The 27707-nt window shown below is 39.1% G+C and overlaps 1 protein-coding gene across 7 annotated transcripts in view; it reads left to right on the top strand.

Moving 5' to 3' along the window:
- Positions 1–27707, top strand: part of EVI5 (ecotropic viral integration site 5) — a 206609-nt gene that overhangs the window by 135793 nt on the left and 43109 nt on the right. For all 7 annotated transcript variants that reach the window (XM_047785305.1, XM_047785300.1, XM_047785302.1 and 4 more), the window contains 2 exons: positions 5088–5234; positions 12735–12830. In XM_047785305.1, coding sequence (XP_047641261.1) covers positions 5088–5234; positions 12735–12830 — 243 coding nt within the window. The remainder of the gene's footprint in view (positions 1–5087; positions 5235–12734; positions 12831–27707) is intronic.

Consider the following 27707-nt stretch of genomic DNA (forward strand, 5'->3'; position numbering starts at 1 on the left):
CCCTTGAAGCCATTCCTTACATCCGTTACTGTTTCTACTTCTAGCATTTTTAATTCTTAGTTTTCATCTCTCTGCCGGTGTGACATATTTGATCTTGCATATTTTTCACCTTTCCTATAGAGCCCTCGTTTTAAATTTCCTATCCAGCCATTTCTTTTTTTCTTTTTCTTTTTTTTGTCTTTTTTAGTTATTTCTTGGGCCGCTCCCGTGGCATGTGGAGGTTCCCAGGCTAGGGGTCGAATCGGAGCTGTAGCCACCGGCCTACGCCAGAGCCACAGCAACGCGGGATCCGAGCCGCGCCTGCGACCTACACCACAGCTCACGGCAACGCCGGATCATTAACCCACTGAGCAAGGGCAGGGACCGAACCCGCAACCTCATGGTTCCTAGTCGGATTCGTTAACCACTGCGCCACGATGGGAACTCCCTATCCAGCCGTTTCAATATCTGTGTCCTATATGAGGCTGATTCTGTTGATTGCTTTGTCTCTTCAAAGTGTTTTGTTTTTTACCTTTTCCCATGCTTTGTGATTTTTTTGTTGAAAACTAGATGTGTGTCTTGGGTAGGACAATACACTAAGGCAAATGGTTTTTATGCCTGAAAATGGGCGCAACTTTCCGTCTACAAGGCCTTTAATGTGGGGGATTTGAGTTAATATCATCAGGAGTCGGGCTGGTTTGAGGTTTATTGTTTCTGTGGTTACCCGCATTGTACCACGGGCTTCGCATTCCTCTAGCAATGTCTTATTTTTAGAATGGGGGTTGGTTTGCCCAAGGGTTATCTCCATATCTTTAGGTCTTCTTCCCTTTGCCCCACACTGGAGGGGAGGCCCGTCGCCAGCCGTATTCCACTGTTAGTTGTTACAGGAAATTGGAGAATGGGACGCCTCCATCCTATTTTCTGATAAAGCCTCAGCCCTAGATGCATTGTGTCCCTGGAAGTGGACGTTTGGCCTCATCAGTGCTCCTGTCCCACCCCTGACTGTAGACGTAGGGTCAAAATATGGTCCAACTCCTTCCCCAGATGCACTGGATTCCCCAGTGCCCCAAGGACAACGGTATTCATTGCCCGTCTCCGGGCAGATCAAACCTGTGATTCCATAGAGGAGACAAGCAGGGATTAACGTACCCCCCCCCCATACACACACACAGTACTGGCTGCTTCCTCCCTCCCTGAGGCCTGTCCCACACAGATCCTTCTCCAGACTCTCATCACTCTTTTGTGTGTACCTGTTGGGGTCCACGAAGGAAATGTGTACAGGGGTCTGCAAACCCCCTGGCCCCCCGGATCCACACTCCAGCCAGCCCGCACTGCCTTCCACCAGCTGGATGTTTGTTCTAGCTGAATTATTCTTAACAGCTTCTGACCGCATCTGCCCTGTCTCTCCTTAGATTGGGGACTAGTCGATGGTCCTGTGACTTCACTTCTCTGGGTTCAGCAATAGTCAGGAACGTAAGAGTCTGGCTGGCTTTTTTTTTTTTTTTTTTTAATTGAAAAGATGGGAGCAATCCTCTTTCTGGCTCTCTACATCCTCAATTAGAAGTAAACGTCTCTATTAATTATGATGTATTTGAAATTGTTTTATTTTATACTCTTTCCTCCTTTTTTTCTATGTGTTTTCCTCCTTTCCTGCTTTTTATTGGATTTAGTTTTTTTCCTTTCTCTTTCTATTAGCTTGACTTTATAATTCTTTTTCTTTTCTCTAAGTGTTTATTACCTGGAAAAAAAAAAAGAAAATGCTTGCTTGACTGGACAAAGCCTAAGGTTAGTAATCATCTCTGTCTTTTTTCCAAACTGTAGAAGAACTTCATGTGCTCTTCCTCCACCTTCCAGTGTGACGCCTTAACTCTTAGTGTCCATTTTCATGCCTCCACTTCCTCGGCACGGCTGCTGTTTTATGGAGTCAGCACTCATTTGGATTTGTCTACCCACATGCCAATTTTTGGCTCTCTTCTTACTTTTATTCAACTGTTTCTTTCCAGTTTCAATCCCAAGTTGTAAATTCTCTCACTTACTTAAAATACTTGTAGCTTTTTCTCACTCTTGTGTGAGAGGTTAGCTGAGTGTACTTTTGTAGGAGGAATTTTTTAAGCACTTCCTGTTGAGATGTCTGCTGGTATTTCACTTTCCACCTTCGCAGATACTCAGTTTTTCCCTTGATGTGTCTCTTCTTTAATTTTGAGTGTTTTTTAATAGTGTGTTTTGATGAGGATTTATTTGTATTTATTCCATGTGGGGCTAGTTGTGCTTCCTAAGCTGTAGATTCATCTGTGGTTATTTCTGTTGTCTTGTGAAGAATTCTCACCTATTCACTCCTTAGGCCATCATATCTCCCATCTCCTTTTTTTTTTCTATTTTATCCTGCATCACCTATTAGGTGTATCTTATAGCTGCTTATTTGCTTTTTTTTATGTCTCTTGACCTCTTCTGAGACACTAATTATTTCCTTAACGTGTCAGATCTCCCATTTAACCCTTTAATTGAACTTTTAAAGTGGTGTCTATTAATTTTAGAAACTGTATGTGGTTATTTTTCAAATTCACTGAATGTTTTTTGACAATGACTTGTTCTTTATGTTTTTGCTTCTTTTTATCTAATAATTTTAAACTATTTTGTATAAAGTCCATAAGTGATTATCTGGAGTTCTTAAAAATCCATTCTTGTTGGGAGCCCTCGTGCGGCAGAGTGGAGTAAGGACCTGGCGTTGTCACTGCAGCGGCGTGGGTCACTGTTGAGATGCAGGCTTGCTCTCTGGGTCCCTAGCCCGGAACTTGTACATGCTGCCGGCGTGGCTAAAAAAAAAATCCTGCTCTTGCTATCTGTTTTGTCTACTCTTTCTCCCAGTCAGCCCCTGGGTTTTGTTTAAGTGCGAGTGTCTTGTAATGGTATTTGGGGCTGCGGGGAGGAGTTTTATCTGTGGGAATTCTCTGCAGCCTGTGTTGAAGATGTGTGCCTCTAAAGTGCAGTTATATGTTTGAACGGTAGGAGGTAATACAGTAAAAAGAGGCTGTGGAGCATTTTGAATACAGTACTAAGAAGTTCACTCTTAATTTTTTAGACAGACTGTGTTCACTGATTGAAAGCGAGAAAGAAGAGAGTGATATTAAGAGTGTCTCAGGGGAGTTCCCGTGGTGGCGCAGCAGAAACGAATCTGACTAGCAACCATGAGGTTGCGGGTTCGATCCCTGGCCTCACTCAGTGAGTTAAGGATCCCGCATTGCCATGGGCTGTGGTGTAGGTCACAGACGTGGCTCAGATCTGGCGTTGCTATGGCAGTGGTGTAGACTGGCAGCTGTAGCTCCAATTCGACCCCTAGCCTGGGAACCTCCATAAGCCACGGGTTCAGCCCTAAAAAGCAAAAAAAAAAGAATGTCTCAGGAAGGATGCATTTCTTCTTATGAATCAGGAGGACGAGTAGTGAAGAGAAAGAAACCTGGAAGTGGTAGAATGTTTTAGAGCTTCAGTATATTAAAATAATCCAGATTTGTGTGTGTGTGTGTGTGTGTGTGTGTGTGTGTGTGTGTCTTTTTAGGGCCACACCCTAGGCCCTAAAAGTTCCCAAGCTGGGGGTCGAATTGGAGCTGCATCTGTGACCTACACCACAGCTCACGGCAATGCCGGATCCTTAGCCCGCTGAGCAAGACCAGGGATCGAACCGGCATCCTCATGGATCCTAGTCAGGTTCTTAACCCACTGAGCCACGATGGAAACTCTTAAACGATCCAGATTTTTTAATTAAAACTGGAGGCAAGGTCATTTTCATAGAGTAAGGTATAATAAGAATAGGTTTAATAATAGCAACAATTGAGCATTTATTAAATATCTTAAATTTTAAGCATATCTTAAATTTCCTATCATAAACTTTTATCATATAATTCTAATAGCACAGCCTTAAAAGACAAGCACTATCAGGTATGCTTGTACAAGTGTATTAAAATGTGATAGGATTAGATAACTTGACCAAGATAACTTGAACTGTTAAATGAGGAGCCAGACTTTGCCTGTCTTTGGGTATGAAAATTCCTGCTGTCTCTTTCAGGCCCCTAATAGGATAATTTAGGCTTAAGAAAATTCCAGCTGGGTTGGGCCTGCCTGGGAAAACTACCTCTTGTCAGTTCATTCAAGGTCTGTGTTTATTAGCATGTCCTAAACACTAAGCAGCTAGCATGTATTGAATTCTTGTATATTAAGCTCTGTTACATATGTTATTTAATTCTGAAGACAACCAAATGAGAAATAAATAGTATTTTATATACATTTTTCGCATGAAGAAATAGAAACTCAAAGATATTAAGCAAATAGCAAGCCAGAACTCAGAACCAGGCTATGTTCCATAAAAACAGACTATGCTAGGGAGTTCTCATCGTGGCTCAGTGGTTAACGAATCCGACTAGGAACCATGAGGTTGCGGGTTCGGTCCCTGCCCTTGCTCAGTGGGTTAAGGATCTGGCGTTGCCGTGAGCTTGGTGTAGGTCGCAGGCTTGGATTCCAAGCTGCTGTGGCTCTGGCGTAGGCCAGCGGCTACAGCTCTGATTAGACCCCTAGCCTGGCAACCTCCATGTGCCACGGGAGCAGCCCCAGGAAAGGCAAAGAAAAAGAAAGAGCAGACCATGCTATGTGTTGTCGGACCGTAGAGTTCACGTGACACATCTTGTAACGTCAAGGAGTTTACAGGCCAGTGTGTGGTGGTGATCAGTCTGTGCTTCCTTTTGAGAACTGGAGACGAGAGTTCATCTTATCCCCATGTCTGTCTATTTTATACCCCATCGATTATTTCAGAAATGAATACCTGCAAGTTCTAGGAAAACATCCTTACAGTTTATAGATATTTATTGTGTGAATGGTAAATTGAGCTTTAATGAGAGTTGCTAATATGAACTGTATGCATTCTTTTGAACAACTTGATTTTTAAAGCACTTTTATAATTTTTAAAAAATATTTAACTATATGTTGAATAAAATATGCCTATACCTACTAATAATGTTAAAAATTACATGCCTTTTGAGGCATGTAATGCATAGATAAAATGTATACGTTTTTGCAGGCGTTGTATCTGTACTCCGCGTATTTATATTTTTAATTATTAGAACCAGATCAATAGTAATCATCTTCGAAGAGCAGAACAAGAGGTGATCCATCTACAGGAGAAGGTGCAGTATCTTTCTGCACAGAACAAAGGACTGCTTACCCAGCTGAGTGAAGCAAAACGCAAACAAGCAGAGATTGAGTGCAAGGTAAATATATCAACAAAGTGTATGTTTTTGTGAGTGTAATAATGCTTTTTGTTTTTGTTTTTGTCTCATCATCGAGTACATGATCATAAAACCACACACACACACACACAAAAACTAGTCTTATTTCCCAGTTTTCTTCAACGTAGTTTGACGATTGCTTTCAGACCAGGTTAGCTTATCTTGCTCTGCGTGGATTTCAGGCAAGAAACTTCATTTTCAACCACATGGTTAAATGCCAGTGCAGGAAATTAAGTTAACCACGTGGTTGAAAATTGGTATCTCTTTGACCTGTACCTCTCTAAAACTGGAGCTTTTAATGTCTCAGCCAGAAAGGTAGGTCATGTAGAGAGGTCGAGGCAACTCCACTTTGGTACCTTGTTTTTAGTGGACTGTCACTTACTGGTGCATGTTTTCTGGTTAGGGTAGAGAACAAAAGAGGTGTGTGTACCAGCGGGTTGGGAAAATTGTTTGCGTTTCACCTTATGAATCAGTTTTTCAATTTTTTTGTGAAGTGTTTGGATTCATAAAGCATGGAAAAGTTTTTGAATGCAAGTACACGTTTTCCTTAAATAAATGCAGCTGTACTGCAGTGGGGGGTGTGGAGGGAGAGGGCTGAGTGTGGGTGTGTGAGGTAACTAAAGAGATGGCTGCCGTGTGGACGCGAGGCTGGAGCCCTGAGGACACGTTACAGGATTTTAAAAATAAAGCAGACAGCTTTCCATGGTGAGATGGAAGGAATGATGCCCTTTAAAGATTCCAGCCTTATTCTTCTATGATAAGAAATAAAGACTTTCAATGGCACATATAAAGCTGTAATTCCATCAACTTGTTCTGGTGTCATTAAAAACCAAGAGTGAAGCTTGAGTGGTTTATCAGTGTCACTGAAATCCAGAGATGAAATTACATCCTAATAAATATGCATGGCTGTTACAATTTACACTGACAGAAATCTGTAGGCAGTACTGAAGTATGTACCAACAGAAGAGTAGTCTCTCGTGAAGGATGTGACTGGACTAATTTAAAAATAAAATGATGTGACATAGGCAAATAGCACTTGATCATATTTGAGGGGTTTTTTTTGATGCTGTAGTGTCTATGCTGACTTAATAAAAAACTGAATTTAATCTTTTTTATTGTTGGTATAGGCTTTCCTCAAACATAACACTGGATTTAATATTGCTCCTTAAATACCTTAAATCTTTTAATCACAGAAGGTATTCTTTGAAAATAAATATTTGGGCAGTTTGCTGATGAAAATAATTGTTTTTTTTTTAATTTACCTAAGTAACAGACACAGATTCAGAAATTTAAGAACTGGTATTAGACTTTAATTTTTAATTTTTCATTAATACTTCTTTGAAGCATGTTACAGATGCTGATTCTGTTATTATCCTTGTGTCTGAGCTGTATATTGATTCATTTAATCTTTTGTAATGCCTTTTGCGCATTTCAGGAATGACCCAAAGTTAATTTTCAGTGTAGCATCTATACATTCTGATTAAGTAGGTAAAGTTTACTTTTGTCATGTTGGAGCAATATAGAAGCAAATCTTTTTCAAGGGAGCTAGTCCTTCAGTTATATAAATATGACTCATTTTCTTTTTGCTTTATATGATTATAGCTTATGATGTGTTATAATTATTAAAGCTCATGTTATTTTTCATTGATGTAAAATTTCAGGATACTCTCTTTAATATTAGTATCATTTTTCCTATATAACTGTATTTGAATGTTCCCATGTAAAAATGAAATAAAGTCTAAGATTCCCTGGTATGAAAATCCTAAACACTCTGAAACCTAAACATTTTTTCATAAATTTCACACATTTTGCTTCATTTGGAAGCAAAATCTGATTTGAATTGATATACAGCCATTTATAATTTTATTTTTTCTTTTGGCTACCTTGAGGCACATGAAGTTTTTATACTTCGCTGCTTCATTGTGTGGAGTGTTGATCATACTATTTCATTATAGATGCTGCCTCAGATCCCATTGGATAATGCTAATATATGGTTTATGCATGTCATTACTCTTCTAAGGTCTAAAAAGCCTGAAATTCCAAAACACCCCTGGCCCTCAGGATTAGGATTTCCTATGTAAATGTAAAATTGAGGGTTATAGAAAGATTTTCTGTTCTTAGTAATGTGTGGGTGTATCTCGAGGAGAAAAGATTAGTAATTCATATACGAACTCATAAAATTGTATAATAAGTAATATTACGTGAGGAAAGCTGTGGAAAGCATGTTATTATGATTATAGTATTGTGCACATGTGGAATAACGATAAGAAGGAAAGAAATCTGCCATTTATATTTAATGTAAATTTTAATAGCTTGATACTTATGCATTTTTTCATAATGCTTAGATTTTTTTCCACTAACTATAAATGGAAACCTTGCTTACATCTCCTTTTATCACATTCTCTTCCTGACCCTACCGCACACCCCTTCGTTTTGTTTCTCCCCAGGTAACTGTGTTTATTACTGAGTTTCTTTTAGACTCAATTAGATATATAATTCTTTCTTTTCCTCTCTTTCTTACATGAAAGTTAGCAGACAGTAATACAGTAATACTTCCTCCTTTTGGGGGGTTTTTGTCCGTATGTTTTGTAGAGTTTTCAACATCAGTCCTTGAGTATCGGTATCAGTACCTCACCACATTAGCTTCTAAGGTACGTTGTTTTCCATCGCATGGATGTGTAGTAGGTCCTTACTGATGAGCACTTGGGTTGTTCCCAGTGCTCTGTGACTGGAAGCAGCGTGTAGGGAATAACTTTGTGCAGACGCAGTTTCAGATGTATAGAGGTGTATCTATACGTTCCTATGGGATAAATTGCTGTAAATTTGATTGTTTGCTCAACGGTAAATACAGTTGTACTTCTCATAGTCTTTGTCAAGTTACCCCTCTTAGGGCTGTACCATTTTGTACTCTGACCCACAGGGCGTGATAGTACCTGTTTCTTCATCATGTTACTTGCAAATCGTGTAACCAAATCTTTGCATTTTAGATAGATATACTTTATGTTCTAGGACAGGGATTCTCGAATAGGGATGGGAAGAGGTAAGATTATGAGTCTTCAAAGAATGATGGCATCTCCTTACAGATTTGTCAAATATTTGGGTGTCTTCTGTTTGTCACCTGCTCTTGTAGGCTTTGGGAATACTGAGTGGAGAAGGTGGACCTAATGTTTAGTGAGGAAATAAATTAAAAATAGGAAATATCGTGACTAATGATACGAGTGGGAGGTGAGGTGAAGTGGTAGTTAAGGTCATGTGCCAGGAGGTGGTGTCAGAACTGGGACCTGAAGAGTAAGAAAGAACCAGCTGTATGAAGAGCAGGGGGAGATCCTTGCATGAAAAGAGTTTTACCCTTAAATGCTCTGCAAAGGCACTGAAAGGTCTTAAATAGGAAAGAAACATGATATATTTTTTTGATTTGCTGCATTTGCTTCAGTTTTTTTAAACTTAAATGTTTTAAATGGCTGTACCTGCAGCATATGGAAGTTCCCAGACTAGGGGTCAAACCAGAGCTGCAGCTGAGGCCTACACCACAGCCATGGCAACACTGAATCCAAGCCACATCCATGACCTACACGGTAGCTTGCAGCAGCGCCAGATCTTCAACCCACTAAGTGAGGCCAGGGATCAAACCCACATTCTCATGGACACTATGTCGGGTTCTTAACCCACTGAGCCACAACGGGAACTCCTAAGCTTAGTTTTGAAGTAATTTTATGTTTATGGTAAAGTCGCAAAGATAGTACCTAGAGTTTCCATATGCTCTTGAATCAGCTCCTCCTAATTTTAAGCTTTTACATAACCATGAAACGTTTACCAATACTAAGAAATGACTTGGCGTAAGGGTATTACTAAACTTGAGGCTTTATTCAGATTGCCCCATCGTGCTTCATTCTTCTTTGATCTGTGACAGTTTTTCAGTGTTTTCTTGTCTTTCCTTACTTGTAACTATTGAAAGGTGCTAGTCAAGTGTTTTGTAGAAATCTCTCAATTTGGGATTGTCTTGACTTTTCTCATGCTTAGACCAGGTTGTGTCTTTTAGGGAAGAATAAAGGGGTGAAGTGTCCTTCTCAGTGTATCATATCAGGGGGCATATTGTGTCCATATATCTTACCTCTTAGGCTCTTAACTTTGGTCATTGGATCAAGTTTGTGTCTGGCGGCTTTCTCCACTCCCAAGCTTTCCCCTTTCAAATTCTCTTCCTTATAAGCAAGATACTAACTCTAACCGATGGTCCCAGTGGCAAAGAGGCGTTAGGCCACAACTCCTGAAGGAGAGACTATCAGAGAGCTTCTGGACAGATGTTAAGACCCTCCCATAATTAATATGTATTGGGGGGAACTCTTTGGGTTTATGCAAACATCCGTCAAGTTTCAGCAACTAAGTTTAGCATTTATTAGGGGATAATGCGTGTAGCAGTCCATGTAATTTTTTTTTGGCCATCCTGCAGCATATGGAGCTTCCAGGCCAGGGATTAGATCTGAGCCACAGCCACAAACTAAGCTGCAGCAACGCTGGATCCACTGTGCCAGGCCTGGGATTGAATCCGCGTCCCAGCGCTCACTCGCAAGCCACTGCCGATCCCGCTGCGCCACAGTGGGAGCGCCAATGTAATTATTTTCTAAAGAACACACATGCCACTGTGTGGAGAGGGATTTGATACGAGATCATCATCAGGTAATAGTACAAGGCAGCGTTCCTAGCCTGGGTTCGGGTGTTGGTAATGGAACTGAAGCGGAGTAGATCAATCCAATATTTTTGTAGACTCGGTGATTGGATTGGGGAAGGGGAAGATTAGGAGAAAATTGATGCCCAATTTTGGTTTTTGGTTTTTTAGTTGATGGATGTAATTTTTTACACAGTGTTAAAATTAGTAGAATATAAATGTATTAGTTACCTATTGCTATTTAACAAGTTATCTCTAAAACTTTGTGGTGGCTTAAAATAGCAGTCACCACTAATACCAGAGAGTTTCTGTGGGTCAGGAGCAGCTTAATCAAGTGGCTCTGAGTTAGAGTCTCATGGGGCTGCAGTCATCGAAAGGCTTGGGTACAGCTAAAAGCTAAGGTTTGTAGGTGGCCCACTCACGTGGGTGTAAGGTGGTACCGACTGTTGGGGAAAGATCACTGTCCTCAGGGGGCTTTCTCTTAGCAAAGGGTGCGTACAAATGTGCACATCCTCACGGCGCAGCCTGAGCAGTGCTCTGGCTGAGGTGGCGTGGAGGCCAGTGTGATGGGGGTTAATGTTGGGGGCGCCGTTCAAGCAAAGCCGACCGAGGAATGATTGAGCCGAGGGTTTAAGGGCGTGTAGGAGTTGGTCAGGGAAAGGCAGCTGCGAGCTCACTAGGCAGAGAGGAGCAGACGTGAGAAGGAACAACAGGTGGCTTGAACTGAGAGAAGTTCATTCTTCTAGCGAGAGGGGGAGGGTGTGGTGAGGAAAACTGGTAAGATATGAATCTAGAACAATAAATGGGGAGCCAATTATAGAGTATTTTGGCCCCAGTAAAAGGACCTGTTGTATTATCTCAAGATCTATGGGGTACCATTAAAGCGTTTATAAGAAAGGACTGACAGATTTGAATTTTATTCAACGTAAGCACAGCGGCGTGCTGGAGCCGGCTAGCCAAGGCTGGCGAGAGACCGATTGTTAAGTTTTCAGGAATTTCATGACACAGTTGGTAAACAACCATATTGAAAATTAAATTATTCAACACAAATTATGGTGAAACAAAGGTAATATGTACTCAGACGTCATCATTTCCTAATTATTTTTACATTATCCTATGATCTGTGCTTTTGAGATTATTCGTAGCTCTTGTACTATATGGTGGAAATACCACATAGTAGTGCATTACGGCTGTTATATTCATTAATGCTCACGAATGTGAAAAGGGCCATGATGGTAGTATTTACACCACGTAAACTGGACTTGATTTATTGTTTTCTTGATGTCTAGACCAGAGGTTGGCAAACTGTAGCCCATATCCCAAATCTGTGTGGCTGTCTGTTTTTGTAAATAAAGTTTTATTGGAACACAGCCTTTCCCATTCATTTATCTGTTTTCTGTGGCCACTTTCACACTCCAGTGGCAGATAGAGTAGTTGAGATAGACTGTATGACCCACAAGTCTAAAATCATTTACAATATGGCCCTTTAAGGAAAAGTTTTTGACTCTTGCTCTAAACCATTAAAGCATCTTAAAGCTTAAAAAGGTACTTTATCTTCAGTCTTTACATTATGAATAGCACAAAAATATTTAAGAAATTTTCTAACAATATTTGATTACTATTAGCTAATAGATAATATGAACAAAAAATAACCAGTGATCATAACAAAACTTCACTTTTTCCTCATTTTCAATGATAGGTGACTTATGGGTACAAGAGTTTGGCAAAAATTAGTGAAAGCATTTTGTGAGAGTATATTGACTGCATAGAATTTATAACCATGAGTATTGTGTACCTTATTATCTGTGTTGTGTGCTATACATCTTCTGTTTCAGTCTATATTAAAATATGTAATGTATATACAAACACATATGTGTACACGCACGTGAACATACTTGCTTGAGAGTTAAACACTTCACAGCACAGCACTGGGTACCGAGAACACACGTTCTGGCATATGTAAACCGATAAGACATTTAAAGTAGTATTTGCTCAAAGTGAAGTACCAGTGTCATATCTAAGATAAAAGGGTATGTATTTTTTGTTTACAAGTTTAATTATTATATTTTTACTAAATTTCGTATTTTAAAAAATTTTAATATTATACTACTGTCAGGTGCTAAATTTCTCCTCTGCTGATCATGCTGCATATTTTTATACTAAGAGTTAAATTTCAACTGAAGTTAATGAAGGAGCAAAATATTTTTGTATACCCCATTTTCTCTGTCTTTCTTCAAATATTGTTACTTCTAGAGCAGAATTATTTGGCATGGATATAGTAGAATACGATTTTAGAGGTTTTCCTTTGTGAAATTTTGAGGTGGTAGAGTTAAATATTGCGCTTTTCCTAGGAAGATTAGAATGATGATACAATCCAGTTTCTGTTTTCTCCTTTGTATGGTAAAGTGAATATTCATTAACATTTATTGCCTCAGAAAGGATGTAATTTTTAAAATATTATCTAGCTGACATATTCTTAGTATTCATATTCCCTGTTGATCAGTTGTTCTAGTTATGTGTTTGAAAGTTCTCAGTAATTGTTCTTGGATAAAAAACACAGTTACCAGTAATTTTAATAATTTTAATTAGCTTTTAAAAATTTTGAACAGTGCTTATATATGAGTGATTTAAAGATGGAATGTTATTCTGTATACTTATTCATTTCATACTGAGTTCAAGATATAATGGCATTTTCTTCTCTCAGGTAATCTGGGGTCTCTGTTATTTGCTAAATGTGAGGCATGTTACAGTGTTTATGTTTTATTAATGGTTTGGCTTACTGTATGGTTTATGTTTGGTTTGGTTTGTTTACCACCCAGAATAAGGAAGAAGTGATGGCTGTGAGGCTCCGGGAAGCGGATAGCATCGCTGCTGTGGCCGAACTGCAGCAGCACATTGCTGAGCTTGAAATCCAGGTACCACGTGAAAGTAACCAAGCACATGTACAAATGATGCCGTTGTTTCCCTTCCTTCTGCACCTGAATGTTGACTTGTGTCCTCACCATGAGGACTGTGATTCTATTTTCAACACTTACTCATTTCCAGGTCGATTTTTTTTTTTGTATTGTGCTAAAATACAAATAACATAAAATTTACAGTTTTTAAGTGTACAGCCTGTGACATTAAGTACATTCTCATTGTTGTGCAGCCAGTTTCCAGAACTCTTTGATCTGGCAGAACTCAAACTCTGTGCCCATTAAACAGCTATCCATTCCCTTCTTTCCCCAACTCCTGGAAGCTACCATTCTACTTTCTGTCTCTGCATTTGACTTCCTAAGACCCTCATAAAAGTAAAATCATAGGATGTCTGTCTTTCTGTGCCTGTCTTATTTCACTAAGCATAATGTCATCACGGTTCACTCATGTTGTGATATGCTTCAGAATTTCCTCCTTTTTAAGGCTGAGTAATATTCCATAGTATGTACATACTACATTTTGTTTATCCAGTCATTCGTTGATTGCACCTGTCTTTTGGCTATTGGGAATAATGCTATTGTGAATGAGTGTACAGATAGCCTTCCTTTTTGGGAGGTATATACCCAGAAGCGGAATTGCTGAATCATGTGGTAATTCTCTGTTCAGTTATTTGGAAAAATCACTATACTGTTTTCCACAGCACTTCACCATTTTACACTCTCACCAGCAATGCCCAGGGGTCCAGGTTTTCCCCGTCTTCACCAAGATTTGTTAACTGTCTGGGGTTTTTTGTTTTGGCGGGGGGTGTTGTTTGGGGTTTTTGGCTGCCCTGTGGGATCAGATCAGAGTTGCAGTTGCAGCCTATTCTGCAGCTGCCGCAACACGAAGTCGTTAACCCAGTGTGCCTGGTCGGAGATCTAACCCGAATCGGAGTGCTTCAGAGACGCCACAGACCCCCTTGCACCACTGCAGGAACTCCCCTGATGCTTAATAATGTTGAGCATCTTTTCATGTGCTTATTTGCCATGTGTATGTCTTCTTTAGGGAAATGGAAGCTCAAATGCTCTGCCTAGTTTTTAATTGAGTCGTTGTTGAGTTATAGAAATTTCTTGTGTATTCTCAGTCTCAATCCCTTGTCAGATACATATGCAGGAATTTTTGCAGATATTTCCTCTCATTTTGTTGGCTGCCTTTTTGCTTTGTTTTTGTCTTTTGATGCCTAAGAGTTCTTATTTTTGTAGTCCTGCTAACCCGTTTTTGCTTTTGTTGCCTGTGCTCCAAATCCTTTTTTTGAATGACAGTTTATCATATTTCTATATTGTCAAAGCTGTTTTCAAAAGAAAATTCAGAGCTTTGAAAATGTGTTTTGTCATTTATTATGTTCTACTTGTACAATATAAAGTAGTAAGTTCCTAATATGGGCAAGGTATTATATTTAAAATCTAATATTTTTCAAAGTTTTTTTATAGTCTATTCCAAGCCATCATACAGTTTTGAGTGCAACATTTAGAATAGCTTTTTGTCCTTAAATTTCAATTCAAAATTCAGTTACATATTATAGCTTTTTGTCCTTAAATTTCAATTCAAAATTCAGTTACATATTATAGCCTTTTGTCCTTAAATTTCAATTCAAAATTCAGTTACATATTATAGCTTTTTGTCCTTAAATTTCAATTCAAAATTCAGTTACATATTATAGCTTCATCTTTTTTTTTTTTTTTTTTTTTTGCCATACCCATGGCATGTGCAAATTCTCAGGCCAGGGATCAAACCTGAGCCCCTGGCCACAGCATTCAGTGACAACACCAAATCCTTAACCGCCAGGCCACCAGGGACCTCCACAGCCTCCTCTTTTGATCTGGGTCCAAAGTCATCACAACACAGGATTTGTATAAATTTGTAAAATGGTGTCCTTTATGTTCTGTTGATGATATTCCCCAGAAAGTAGCACAGATTCAGAAAAACTTGACAAGAATGAATTGCAGAATATATTTGTAATCAGCTGTTTAAATCATGCTTTCATATGCCGTGAGGTCTCACGTCCTTCTCCGGGTTCGTGTCTCCCAGCTGTGCAGTCGCTGATACACTCATTTTGTGACTTGTCTTTTGTTGCTGTTGTTTTTTTTTTTTTTGGTCTTTTTGCCATTTCTTGGGCTGCTCCTGCGGCATATGGAGGTTGCCAGGCTAGGGGTTGAATCGAAGCTGTAGCCGCCGGCCTACGCCAGAGCCAGAGCAACGCAGGATCCGAGCCGCGTCTGCAACCTACACCACAGCTCACGGCAACGCCAGATACTTAACCCACTGAGCGAGGGCAGGGACCGAACCCGCAACCTCATGGTTCCTACTCGGATTCATTAACCACTGCGCCACGACGGGAACTCCTGTTGCTGTTGTTTTGAATTTTTTTGTGTCTTTCGATCAGTAGGCCGGTATTTTTAATGGGCAGTAGACAGCTCCTCCTGAGGTTGTAGAAGCACTTCAGATTCAACATGTTTAAAATCAAATGTGTTTCTATTCCATCCCGAATGTTCTTATTCTTTGGTATCGCAAATCTTGTTCAGTGATATCATCTCTATCAAATTGTTCAACTTAGTGGGAACTTCGCTTGTGCTTTTCTCATGTACCGCCGTACCTAGCAAGGCTGAGTCTGCCAACTTTCAACTTTGCTCGAGAATGCCAAATTATTTTCACAGTGCTCGCAGTGGTGAACATTCCTACCAGCATTTCACCTGCTTACCTCCTCATGTAGATTTGCCTTCAGATAATTCATACAGATTAAAGTACTTTGTCCAGCTCTTCAATGTCTTCTAAAGATTAAAGTTGTGAGTAAATAATAGGTAATTTTATTCATTTCATTCAGAAACTAAAAAAACTTTCATAGCCTTTTCATTCCCTCATTCCTCTCCATTAATTCATCTGACCCCATCCCCACTTGAACGTCACAACTTCTCGTCCAGCTTCTTTTTCTCCAGCCTAAACTCTTCCACAGAGCCCGCAGAGGTCTCTTTCTAAAACAGGAAAACCTTTATTGTCCGCCTTTTACCTCCCAAATCACATAAAAACTCTTCAGCACAAAATGCTGCTTTTCTTTATTTTCCAAACCTGCATTTCTAGCCTCTTAACCATAATCACCCCATCCACCCTCCCGCCCCCTACACACACACACACTCTTTACACATTTTTAAAATTCTTTTAAAATCCTTACCATTCTGCGTGCATTTAAACCTTCAGAAATCGCCGTCGTTCTCTATCCTTTAGTTCTCTGCTTTTGGAGATTTCCGCTTACAGAGTTCCCCTTGGCCGGCTTGCTCTTAATACGTTTGGTACGTGTGTTTTCCGTAAACGTCTTAATGATTCAGCCTTTATTCATCCATTTATCTGTTATATGCAGGTTAATGCCCGTAAGTAGATCTCTTGTTAAAACCTGAAAGTCCTTTTTCAGTTAGAAGAGTAGTACATTTTCAGTTAGTTTTAGTCGTAGAAGGGATCTTTGATCATTTTCAAGTTCCACCAGGGGGAGAACTCAACTTGGTCAAGTATTTTGCACTTCAGATCTCTCCAGACCAGCTCTTCCAATTACTGTTGCTCTACTGTGAATACAGAGTTTTCCCACAAAGCAAATTCTTTCAAACCCTTCATTCAATAAATCATATGATTATCTAATTAGTTACTGATATCATTAAAGCCTGCTTGTTAAAATGTTTATGAAAATTGTACTTCTGTAAATGTCTCGTTTAGATGAGGAAATACATTAGATGAAGAAATACTTTTTTTTTTTTTGGTGCTTCGGCAGCACGTTTACTGAAACTGGAACAGTACAGAGAAGAGCAGCATCGAGATCTGATGCTGGGTTTTGCACAGAGAACTATATCCAATCTCTGGGATAGACCAGGATCGAAAATAATATTTAAAAAAAAAATATATATATATATATGACTGAGTCACTGCTATACAGCAGAAATTGACACAACATAGTAAATAAATATACTACAGTTTAAAAAAAGAAAGACTCATTTTCATGCATACTGTAGCTAAGATTTACGTATGAGGTTGAAGAGTGTTAAATTTATTTGCAAAGATCCTTTAGTCAACTTGAAACTCTCAGGTCTGGTAAAATTCATACCCCCCCCCACCATGTTATTCAGAGATGACTGCATTTGTAATATACTTAATATTCTTTATAATAATGCCTTTTCCCCATCTTTGGAGGAGCTGGGGCTTTTTTTTTTTTTTTTTGGTCTTTTGTCTTTTGTCTTTTTTAGGGCTGCAATCACGGCACATGGAGGTTCCCAGGCTAGGGGTTTAATCAGAGCTGTAGCCGCCAGCCTACACCACAGTCAACAGCAATGTGATCTGAGCCGCATCTGTGACCCACACCACAGCTCATGGCAATGCCGGATCCCCAACCCACTGAGTGAGGCCAGGAATTGAACCCACGACCCCATGGCTCCCAGTTGGATTCGCCTCCACTGCGCCAGCACGGGAACTCCTGGAGGAGCTGTTTTATGTTAGTGTCTCACTGTGAATTTAACCTTTTTTAAATGTAGCAGCTTTCAAGTTTGGCCATTTTCCTGAATTATTTGTAAAAGTTATTGCTGAGGTTTCCTTCTCAAACAGAATGACACTTGTTGATGGATTTTAGTCACCGTCTGCTGTACAGCTATGCTTGTTTGGAGCAGATCACTCTGCTATGGAATTAAGGGGTTGAACTTTAAAGGGCCATTATGTATGTTTTAAAATATCCTGTATGCCATTTTGACATTTTTTTAACAGGTCAGAATTATCATTATGAATTCTAAATACTATATCATGTCACCATTCAAGTCTATTGTTTCTTATGCTCCTTTGGCCAAATTTCTATCTAAAATAATATTCATATCCTAATCACTATACTCTTATGCTGCTTTATATTTCTTCAAAGCAAGTATTTCTTGCCATAAATTATACATGTTTGTCGTCTGCACAAGAATAGAAGCTCTGTAAGAGGAATTTTGCCCATTTTATTCAATTGCTGAATTCCTCAGTGTTGATGTATGATACTTGATATATAACCAAATATTTATTTAAGGAAGTTAGTATAATAATTCACTCATTTGCTACTTCTACAATAAGTGACTTTTGTTGTGTGTAATTTGAGTATTGAAATTTTTATTTTTTTATTTTTTATTTTTTGTCTTTTTAGGGCTGCACCTGTGACATATGGAAGTTCCCAGGCTAGGAGTCTAATTGGAGCTACAGCTGCTGGCCTACACCACAGCCACAGCAATGCAGGATCCAAGCCAAGCCACATCTGCAACCTGCACCACAGCTCCCGGCAACGCTGGATCCTTACTTAACCCACTGAGCAAGGCCAGGGATTGAACCCACATCCTCGTGGATCCTAGTTGGATTCTTAAACTGCAGAGCCACAATGGGAACTCCACATATTGAAATTTTTAAATTCAGAGACTATCACTGTATTTACCTGTGCATCAATTTGAATTTTTTTGTCATTAGGGCACTATTTTTTCTTGCTATCTGCACATATACTCTATAAGTTAACTGAATGTCTCAGGCTAATGGAATTTCTGTTAAGTAGCCTGCAAAAATAAATATGATATACTCTGATCAGAATAAAAAGGATCAGTAAATTTAATTGTTATTGGGAACAAGAGGATTTTAGAATCCTAAATAACTCTGTGGTCATAACTGTTTTCTTATAATACTAGTGATTTTGGATTGGTTGAGAGTATAGATTTTGAAGACAAATCACTTATTAGCAGTCTTGTCTCTGACAAGTTATTTAACCTGATTTTGAATTTACTCATTCAAAACTGAAGACCCTGAAGTTATCGTCTATAGAGTTGGGATTAAATGAGATAGCATATATCAAGTGTTCTCTCTTCCCTAACTAGTTTCCAGAAAATCAGCTCGTCAATGGCCTTATATAAAAGATCACACTCGGCATTGCAAGGGCTTCCAAAAATTGCAACCACACTGGAAAGTGCAGAAGGTCTTTTGAGTTCCCTTCAAGATAGCTTTTACCCACCCAAGATAATGAATTTATCACTTTCCAAGAATTAGATACAGCTTCAAATTAAGAGTTTGTTTTTCCTGAAATGTATACTTGAGTGAGTTTGTAGCCATCCATGGTAAGCCATGTTTAACTTTTTATTTTTACATACTTACCATGTTTTACCTCACTATCTGTAACTTTATTTATTTATTTATTTATTTTTGTCTTTTTGCTATTTCTTGGGCCGCTCCCGTGGCATATGGAGGTTGCCAGGCTAGGGGTCTAATCCGAGCTGTAGCTGCCAGCCTACGCCAGAGCCACAGCAACTCAGGATCCGAGCCGCGTCTGCGACCTACACCACAGCTCACGGCAACACCGGATCGTTAACCCACTGAGCAAGGCCAGGGACCGAACCCGCAACCGCATGGTTCCTAGTCGGATTCGTTAACCACTGCGCCACGACGGGAACTCCACTATCTGTAACTTTAATTCTTTAAAGTATTCATAGCTAGCCCGTCATCAAATACTTAAAATATGCCAGGCAGTGTTGTTAGCCATTTACGTATATTCATTTATTTACGATTGTCTTTACAACAGTCGTATGACAGTTGTTATTAATATCCCCGTTTTATCGTGAAGAAAACTGAAGCATGAAGATGATTTTAAAATGAGATTTTGTTGTATGTTTGAGAACCCACTCTGTAACTTAAATTCTTTCCAGGATCAAAATGGAATTTTTTTCTTTAGTATTGCAAGTACTGTCTTGGTAGTTATATGGATTTTCTTGGCAGATCAACTGCCTTCTATAACTTTGTTACCACTGGTCCCCTGTTCTTCACTTAAATCTTTGAGAAGCTTCCCATGGCTTTCAAGAGAAAGTTGCAGTTCCACTTGTCCTAAGACCCTTCCCGCCCTGCTTCTCACATGCCCATCCAGCTTCCTTTCCTGCTCTTCCCAGCCTATACTTGTATTTGCACCACTGTAAACTAGTTAAGAACTCTTCAGATTGGTCATTGAGATTCCCTCTTTGCTTGTCTTCTCTCCTCCTTTGACCTTGCTTAGCATTGCAAAGACTAGCCCAAGTTTGACATGCTTGTGATCAACCTTTCCAAATGATGCCAGTCCAGCCAGTTTCTTTGCGTCTGTGCTCCTCTAACCCACTCTGTTATAGACCTCTCTGATACCATCTCACATTATTTTAATCATCCTCATCTAAAAGCCCAACGGAGAACAGATTAAATTATTAATATAAACGGGGTATTGGGTTCAATTCAACAAATATTTCTGGAGTACCTATTATGTGCTAGTCACTGTTCCAAACACTTTGTAAGAATTAGTGAGTAAAACACACCCAAAGTCCCTTTTCTCACCAAGCTTAATGGTAGAGGGAGAAGTAGGATGAACAAAATAAATGAATCCTGTAGTGTGTAATTTAGATGATGAATACATTAGAGAAAATAAGAAAGGGGCCCTTGGAGCAGTGAGGGCAGGGAACCACCGCTATTTTAAATAATGTGGTCAGGAAAGGTTCATTACAGGGGCATTTTTAAACAAATATTTGCAGCAGGTGAGGTGTGCAGATTTGTGGTAAGGATACCCTGCCAAGGGAGTGGTAAAGACAAAGAGCCAAAGCCAGGGTCGTGTCTGAGTCCCTGCAGAGTAGGAGAGGAAGTAAAAGGAAGTGTGAGAAGTAAAACAGGGCAGGTTCCATAGCACCCCCGGCTGCGTTTTGGCCCTTCTTCCTCTGAGTAAGATGGAGAGTCATGGAGGGTTTTGAGCATGAGAGTGATCAGTTAGATGACATTTAACCTATTAGAAAGATTCATTTGAACTTGATTCAGGAAAAAAAAACTGCTTGTAGGAATTCATAGTATTTAGATGGGAGGAAATGGTTAAAAATTGTTTCTTCCTCCTGTTAGTGGAACTTGTATTATATTCTCTTGATCCAGATTTTATTTATGAGTTAAGGCCTTTATTTTTACACTAATGCTAAATGGAACTCTCTCCACTTTCCAAGTGGTGGAACAAAACACAAGAAGGTTAATTGTTGCTTAGTTAGTTGAGGAAAATAGATGGAAATTGAACCAAGCCTTCTGATATTTAATCTGAAATTGTATTTGTGTTTTGATTTTTATAAAGATGAACATATTAATGCCATAACCACATTAAAAGCTTCTGTAGGCTGAGCACATCTCTTAGATTAATGCTGCTTTGTTATAAATAATGGAAAGTTTTATATTTAAAACACTTTAGTTCTACTCAAATCCAACTTTTTGTTCTTTTCCTGGTACCTAGTAACATTTACCCACTTTCTTCAGTTTGCCCAACAGATAACCTCTAGGGATGTCTCAGATGGGCAATACCCCAACCACTCTCGGCTTCAAAAACTCCCACTCAGAATTCTGTTCTGACATAAAATGAGGGAGTTGGGTTTAAATCAGTGTGCCCAGATCAGTGTGCAGTTTTGACAGAGATGGAGAGGAAGTGATAAAATCTTTGCCATTTAACTTAAAAATATTTTTTTAATAATGTAAAATTACAAAAATGAATTACTAAATGATGGAGTCTGTCATGAGGTTTTGTGATCAGTTTGTGCTTTCTAATTTCCTGAGCTAATTTGATAATAGTTTCACAACAGGTGGTTTATATGCCAACTCTTGACTAACAAATTTCTTTTTGAAGGCCTTTTCCCTCTCTTTAAGTACCATGGTTTGTGTTTTAAGCAACTTATTTAAATATTAAAACTTTTTTCATTTTTCTTTAATGACTTTCTCAAATTTTTAAGCATTTTTAAATTAGAAAAATATTCTGTAATCTTATCTAGTCTTGATACTAATTCATCAAAGGAAGTTAGGTATATAGAATGTTTTACTCAGCTTGCTATCAAGTCATTAGGTATTATAAATCCTGTTAAAATTTTTATTTTACTGAGTGCTCAGAGAAGATTTGCTGATCTCCAACTTTATTATGCAGGTAAACACAAAGGGATTAAGTATCTAGAGGTTTTTAAGATATTGCTGTATGTAAGAATGAAGGATATGGTTCAGATGCCCAAGATCAACTCATAATAGCATCTAAAGAATTAACGAAGAAAGGTTAGACCCTAACGCACCAAACCACCAGTGTTACTAAGAATTGGTTTATGTGCATCTGGCATACAGATCTTGGTTTCTGATATCCATTCTCCCAGTAAAGAAACCAAGGCTCCTCAGAGAGATAGCTGACTCCAGGAGTTCAACAGCAAAGATGCAAGATGACCCTGGGGCATCTTGCAGTGTCAGGAGGTAGGCAGGTGCTCCAACATAAAACCCTACATCAACAGGATTATGTTAAAGGGCCCCAGAGAAGCCAACTGCAAAAAAGCTCCAAATGGCCAAAGACAGAACCATGTTTAAGGTAGGAAAAAATGTTTAACATAGTAGTGGGTTACAAAAGGTATAAAGTAAATACCCACGGATGCATACTGATATAAATAATGATTGAATAAATTAGCAAATGAGGGAGAAGAGATCATCTCTCTGTGAAAGAATTCCAGATAATCTTTGTGGATACTCTGCCTTCAGGAGGGAAGTATAAATTTCTATTCCCTACGTGTAGGCTGTGCGCAGTGACTTCCTTCCAAAGGGTATCGTGTGGGAAGGGTGAGGAGAAGAGTAACTTTGCCACAGAGGAACCTCACCCAGATCCAAGTCAGCGTCAGCGTTGTAAATCGCATTGGTGGTATGTACCCTTGCTGGGATGTGCTCAAGTGGCACTTCACCTCTGTGTTCCTCCAGTAACCCGTAAGCACAGTCTTACCATGAGAAAAGTAGCAGACAAATCGTGATAGTGGAGCATCTGACAAAACACCTGACCAGTAATACTCCCCAAAGCTATCAGGATCATGAAAAACATGTGACGTCTGAGAAAGTAGCACAGCCATGAGGAACCTAAGAAGGTATGACTGCTGAATGTAACGTAGTATCCTGCATGGGATCCTCCAACAGAAAAAGGGCATTGGGTTTAAAAAAAAAAGAAACTTGCATAGTTAGTAACAATGTATAGATATTAGTTCACTTATCCTAACCACGGGGATGTTAATCATAGGAGAAACAGAAGTTCCCCTGCGGCACAGCAGAAACTAATCCGACTAGGAACCATGAGGTTGCGGGTTTGATCCCTGGCCTCCCTCAGTGGGTTAAGGATCTGGCATTGCCGCGAGCTGTGGTGTAGGTTGCAGATGCAGCTCAGATCTGGTGTTGCTGTGGCTGTGGTGTAGGCTGGCAGCTACAGCTCTGATTAGACCCCTTGCCTGGGAACCTCCATACGCCATGGGTGTGGCCCTAAAAAGACAAAAATAAAATAAAATAATAGGAGAAACAGTGCAAGGGAGTTTATGGAACTCCTCTCAGTTTTTCTGTAAATCTAAAACTGAGAAAAGTTGTTACTAAAAATAGTTTATATAATTCCATGAATTTTAGGAATCCCTGGAATTATATAGAATTTTAAGTATTGGTCACAAAGTTAATCCATTTCAAATTAAACTGATTTATAAGAAATATTTTCTAGCTTTTAGACCTTGTGCAAATGCATTTTTCATGTGTGTATTTTGCTGGTGTTATAAGAAACATCACTTTAAAATGTGTGGTTTTATTTCTCTTCTGAAATGGAATTAAATCAGTCTCTGTAGTAAGAAAAAATTTTTGATTTCTCTCTTCCATACTTTTCATCTTACCTTATTATTTCTTAAAAGTATTTATATGTACTTTTTTTTTTCTAGTTACTAAAACGTAAAGAATGTTCAAACCTTTTTGTCTGTGACCTGAAGTTACAGGAAACTGTTTTAGAAACTTACCAATAGTACATGGTATGAGTATGATTTGTTTTTAGATATTTCAAATGAGTCACTTGAAGTCATGGAGGGGCTACTATTTACCACATTTACCATTCTGATTAATTTGTCTTAGGGCAAAGTACAAATCAGTAATAACTTACTAAAGCTTAGTGGTTGCTATTGATGTTTCAGTAAGGCTATGTTGATTAATCACGGTGATTGCTTATCAACTGTCACGGATTTACTCAAATCATTGTGTTTTCTGTTACTATAGTAATTTCATATGCAGTTATAATTTGCTTAATGTATTTTGCTTTAATTGAAAATATCAAATTAGGACTGAGAAATCGTGCCCCTGCTGTGGCAAGTTAATATGGTCGCCTCTGTGACCGTTGAACATAGTTTCATAATATAGCCTTGAAAAAAAAGTATTATTTAACTTTTAAAACAGTCAAGACAATGCCTTTTAATGGTCTCTAAAATAGTATAACTTTTTCAAAGGAGAGAGGGAGAGCTTGTATATATATCCTTATGTAGCATAATCTCTCTTTTTGTTACATTTTTCACTTGTGGGTGTAATTTAAAATACTTTTTTTAATGTAAGCTTTACCCTTGCATTTGAGACTAAGCAACCTGCATTGTGTCATGACCCTTTAATACCACAAACCTTCTGTAATACTACTCCCAGTGAAAAACCCACATCCTATGCATAACCTTAGATTTATTTTGAAATCTCTATGAAGAGAGCATAGAGAGATTACTAATTGTTTCTGTTATTTCCTTTAAGGGTGTGATGTCTGTTTGTAAACCATGTTTTAAATTTTACTTTGTCAGGCTTAAAATGTTTAAGTATATGAAGTACTGATTTCCTATTCTAAAGTTCCTATGTGAAAGTTTAATAGCTACTGATAAGCTTCAGTTCAGAATTGGGTGGCATATAGACACGTGGAGCATTCAAGAAAGGAGAAAGCAAGATACTCGGCAATAGCCAGTTTTCTAATACCACTCCACTGGCCAGCCCGATGCTAGTAAACAATTGCCAGTTTAAACAGTAAGCCACCATTTTTCCCGTTTCGTTCTTTATTATTATTATTTCCTTCCTTCTATTTTAGATTTGGTTGGTGTTCTTCTTGTAACTCCTTAAGATGGATGCATAAATCTAACATTTTTATTTAAAAGCATTGGTAACTGCTCATCATTAGGAGAATAGTTAAACCATAGTGGATCCGTATTTGGAAAAGTCTATATCTTTAGGAAAGAACAAGGAAGGATTTGCCAGACTTAATAATGAGAAAAATTATAGACAGAACGTATGTCATAATTCTGTGTTGTGTATGTTAAGAAGTATGTATGTGCATGTGTGTATTTAAATACGTTGGAACACCTGCTCTGACACCTATCAGAGCTCTCTCTGGGGACAGTGAAGGGCTTGGTGCAAAAGAGCAAGGGGCACTACATTTTTTATGCCATATGAATTTATATGATTACCAATATATTTTTGTAATGTACATACATTTAAATAACTTTTAAGGTAACCATTGCTAGATAGGAAATAAGAATTAGCACTTCCAGATGATTATAGGAAAATAGCATTGAAGACAACTTGATTAGCTTAGCGAAAATGCCACCCTCCTCTGGCCTTCAAGGCTCTGAGTTGTCTGGTTCCTGCCTGCTTCTTTGACTGCATCGTAAACCACACTCCCTTCCCATCATGCTCTGGCAACACCAGCTTGCTTTTTGTCTCTCGAACTGAGCTCATTCATTCTCATTGGCTTTTGCTCTTGGTCTTGCTGACATGTGGGATACTGTGTTCCTGATTTTCCTATGGCTGGTTCCTTCTCATCATGTATATCGCAGCTTAAAAGCCACTAACGTGGAGCTCCCTGGTGGCCACGTGGGTTGAGGATCCAGTGTTGTCACTGCTGTGGTATGGGTTCTGTCTCTGGCCCGGGAACTTCAACATGCCACAGGTGTGGCCGGAAAAAAAAAGACACCAACTCATAGAGATGTTCTCTGCCCACCTTTTTCAAATAGGCCTCTAATGTTGTTACTCTCTGTCTCATAATCATGTTTGATATTATTTGTAGCTCTTCACAATGTCTGAAATTACCTTCACTTTAAAAATTAATGTCCACCCACAGGTAACATATTAGAACCTTGTTTGTCTTATTTACCACTGTATACCTTGAACCTGGCACATAACAAGTGGCCAGAAAGAGCTGTGGAGTGAATCTTAGGAGGCAGGAAACAGGCATGTAAATGAGAGTGTAATACTATGATGCTGTAAGAGCAAGGTAGGTTCTAAGTCTTTTTTCTGAGGTGTAGCTGATGTGCACTGTTATCTAAGGCTCAGGTGTTGAGACTCCTCTGTTTAAATACTGCCCCAAAGGTGGATTGAAACTGATCCCATAATTTCCTACCCAACAGCTTAACAAAATAGTAAATAATTTTTTTTTTTTTTTGTCTGCACCCCATAGCATATGAAAGTTCCCAAGCTGGGGATCAAACCCATGCCACAAGTGTAAACTTCCTAAATAATTTTTCTTTAAGGCAAATACTTTCCCACTAAAAGCAGCCTAAGAGGAAAGTGGTCACTAGGCAATAAGAGAAGAAATGATTATTTTAAAGCAGAGAGGCGTAGCAGGTCTTGGCTTCTAACCTTGACTTTCTCTGCTTATCTTATGTCACTGTGCTGTACAGGTAAGTCAGCAAAATTCCCAGAGGATTCAGTCATATCCCAAATATGGAGAAAAGGAAAACAAGTATATTATTGACTGAGAAGTTATAGAAACTTCTAGAAAGAAAAACCCAGTGGAAGAGATTAGAAAGTGAACATCTGGGGAGTTCCCATCGTGGCACAGCAGAAACGAATCCGATAGGAACCATGGGGTTGTGGGTTCCATCCCTGGCCTCGCTCAGTGGGTTAAGGATCCAGTGCTGCTGTGAGCTGTGGTGTAGGTCATAGACACAGCTCGGATCTGGCATTGCTGTGGCTGTGGTGTAGGCTGGCAGCAACAACTCCGATTAGACCCGTAGCCTGTGAACCTCCACATGCCGTGGATGCAGCCTTAAAAAGACACCCCCCCCCCAAAAAAAGAGAAAAGAAAGTGAGCATCTGAATATTAGTTAAAATGAAGGCCCCGGGATAGCACTCTGTATTTGGGAAATGATCTGAATCCTAAAAACCCAGATTTTGGCATGTACTCCTCAGCTAGGTAATACAAAATATTTAACAAAATCTCAGAGGAAAAAACAGAGCCACTGTGTAGCCAGGGTCTTCCTTTCAAACATGAATTCAATAAAATTAAGAAATCAAAAGATAAGATAATAAAAAAAATACCATGGATGAGACGGAAGATTGTACCACTAAGGAAACAAATTGAAGCCCACTACACCGTTGTAGAAACCACAGAACAGCAGTCTCTTCGGTGGACAGTGCTGAAAAGGAGATATTGTCATAGAAGAAAGTCTTGAGATAACTGCAGTGAAAGCAGAGGTTAATTAGCTAATGGGCAGAGCTGACTGACAGATGATCTGACACTAAGGGTGATGGCTACCCCAGAACAAATGGGAAGAAGGCATATTCAAAAGTATAAGCAAGAGGAGGTCCTTGAAATGAACAAAGATTCAAATATGCAAATTAAAAGAACAGCCTGTGTTCTAGGAAAATTTGACACAGAATGCTCCATCAACACTTAGAGCGAATTACCTACAAAGCTGTGTGGGGAGACCAAAACTTGTCATCTGGATTTCTCACAGCATAGTCAGTGCTCGAAACCAGCAGAGCACCGGCTGTGCCTCGCTCTCTAATCTGATAGCCACTCGCCAGCCGCGTGTGGTAATGGCCTCATGCTGCCTGGTAGCTGCTGGCTCCCGTTTTAGGCAGTGCAAATGGAGAACATTTTCGTCCTCACGGAAGGTCATCTAGTGCTCGTCTGCGACATTCTGAGTTTGGATGACCCCAAAATATTACAAGCTAACAGGGCATCATTCCAATATGTTGAAGAAAAAGTTGCACTTTCTAATGTGCAAAATTGCTGGGATACTGGTTTCATAATCTTTTTTGAA

This window comes from Phacochoerus africanus, chromosome 6, assembly GCF_016906955.1.
Source record: "Phacochoerus africanus isolate WHEZ1 chromosome 6, ROS_Pafr_v1, whole genome shotgun sequence".
Taxonomy (NCBI): Eukaryota; Metazoa; Chordata; class Mammalia; order Artiodactyla; family Suidae; genus Phacochoerus; species Phacochoerus africanus.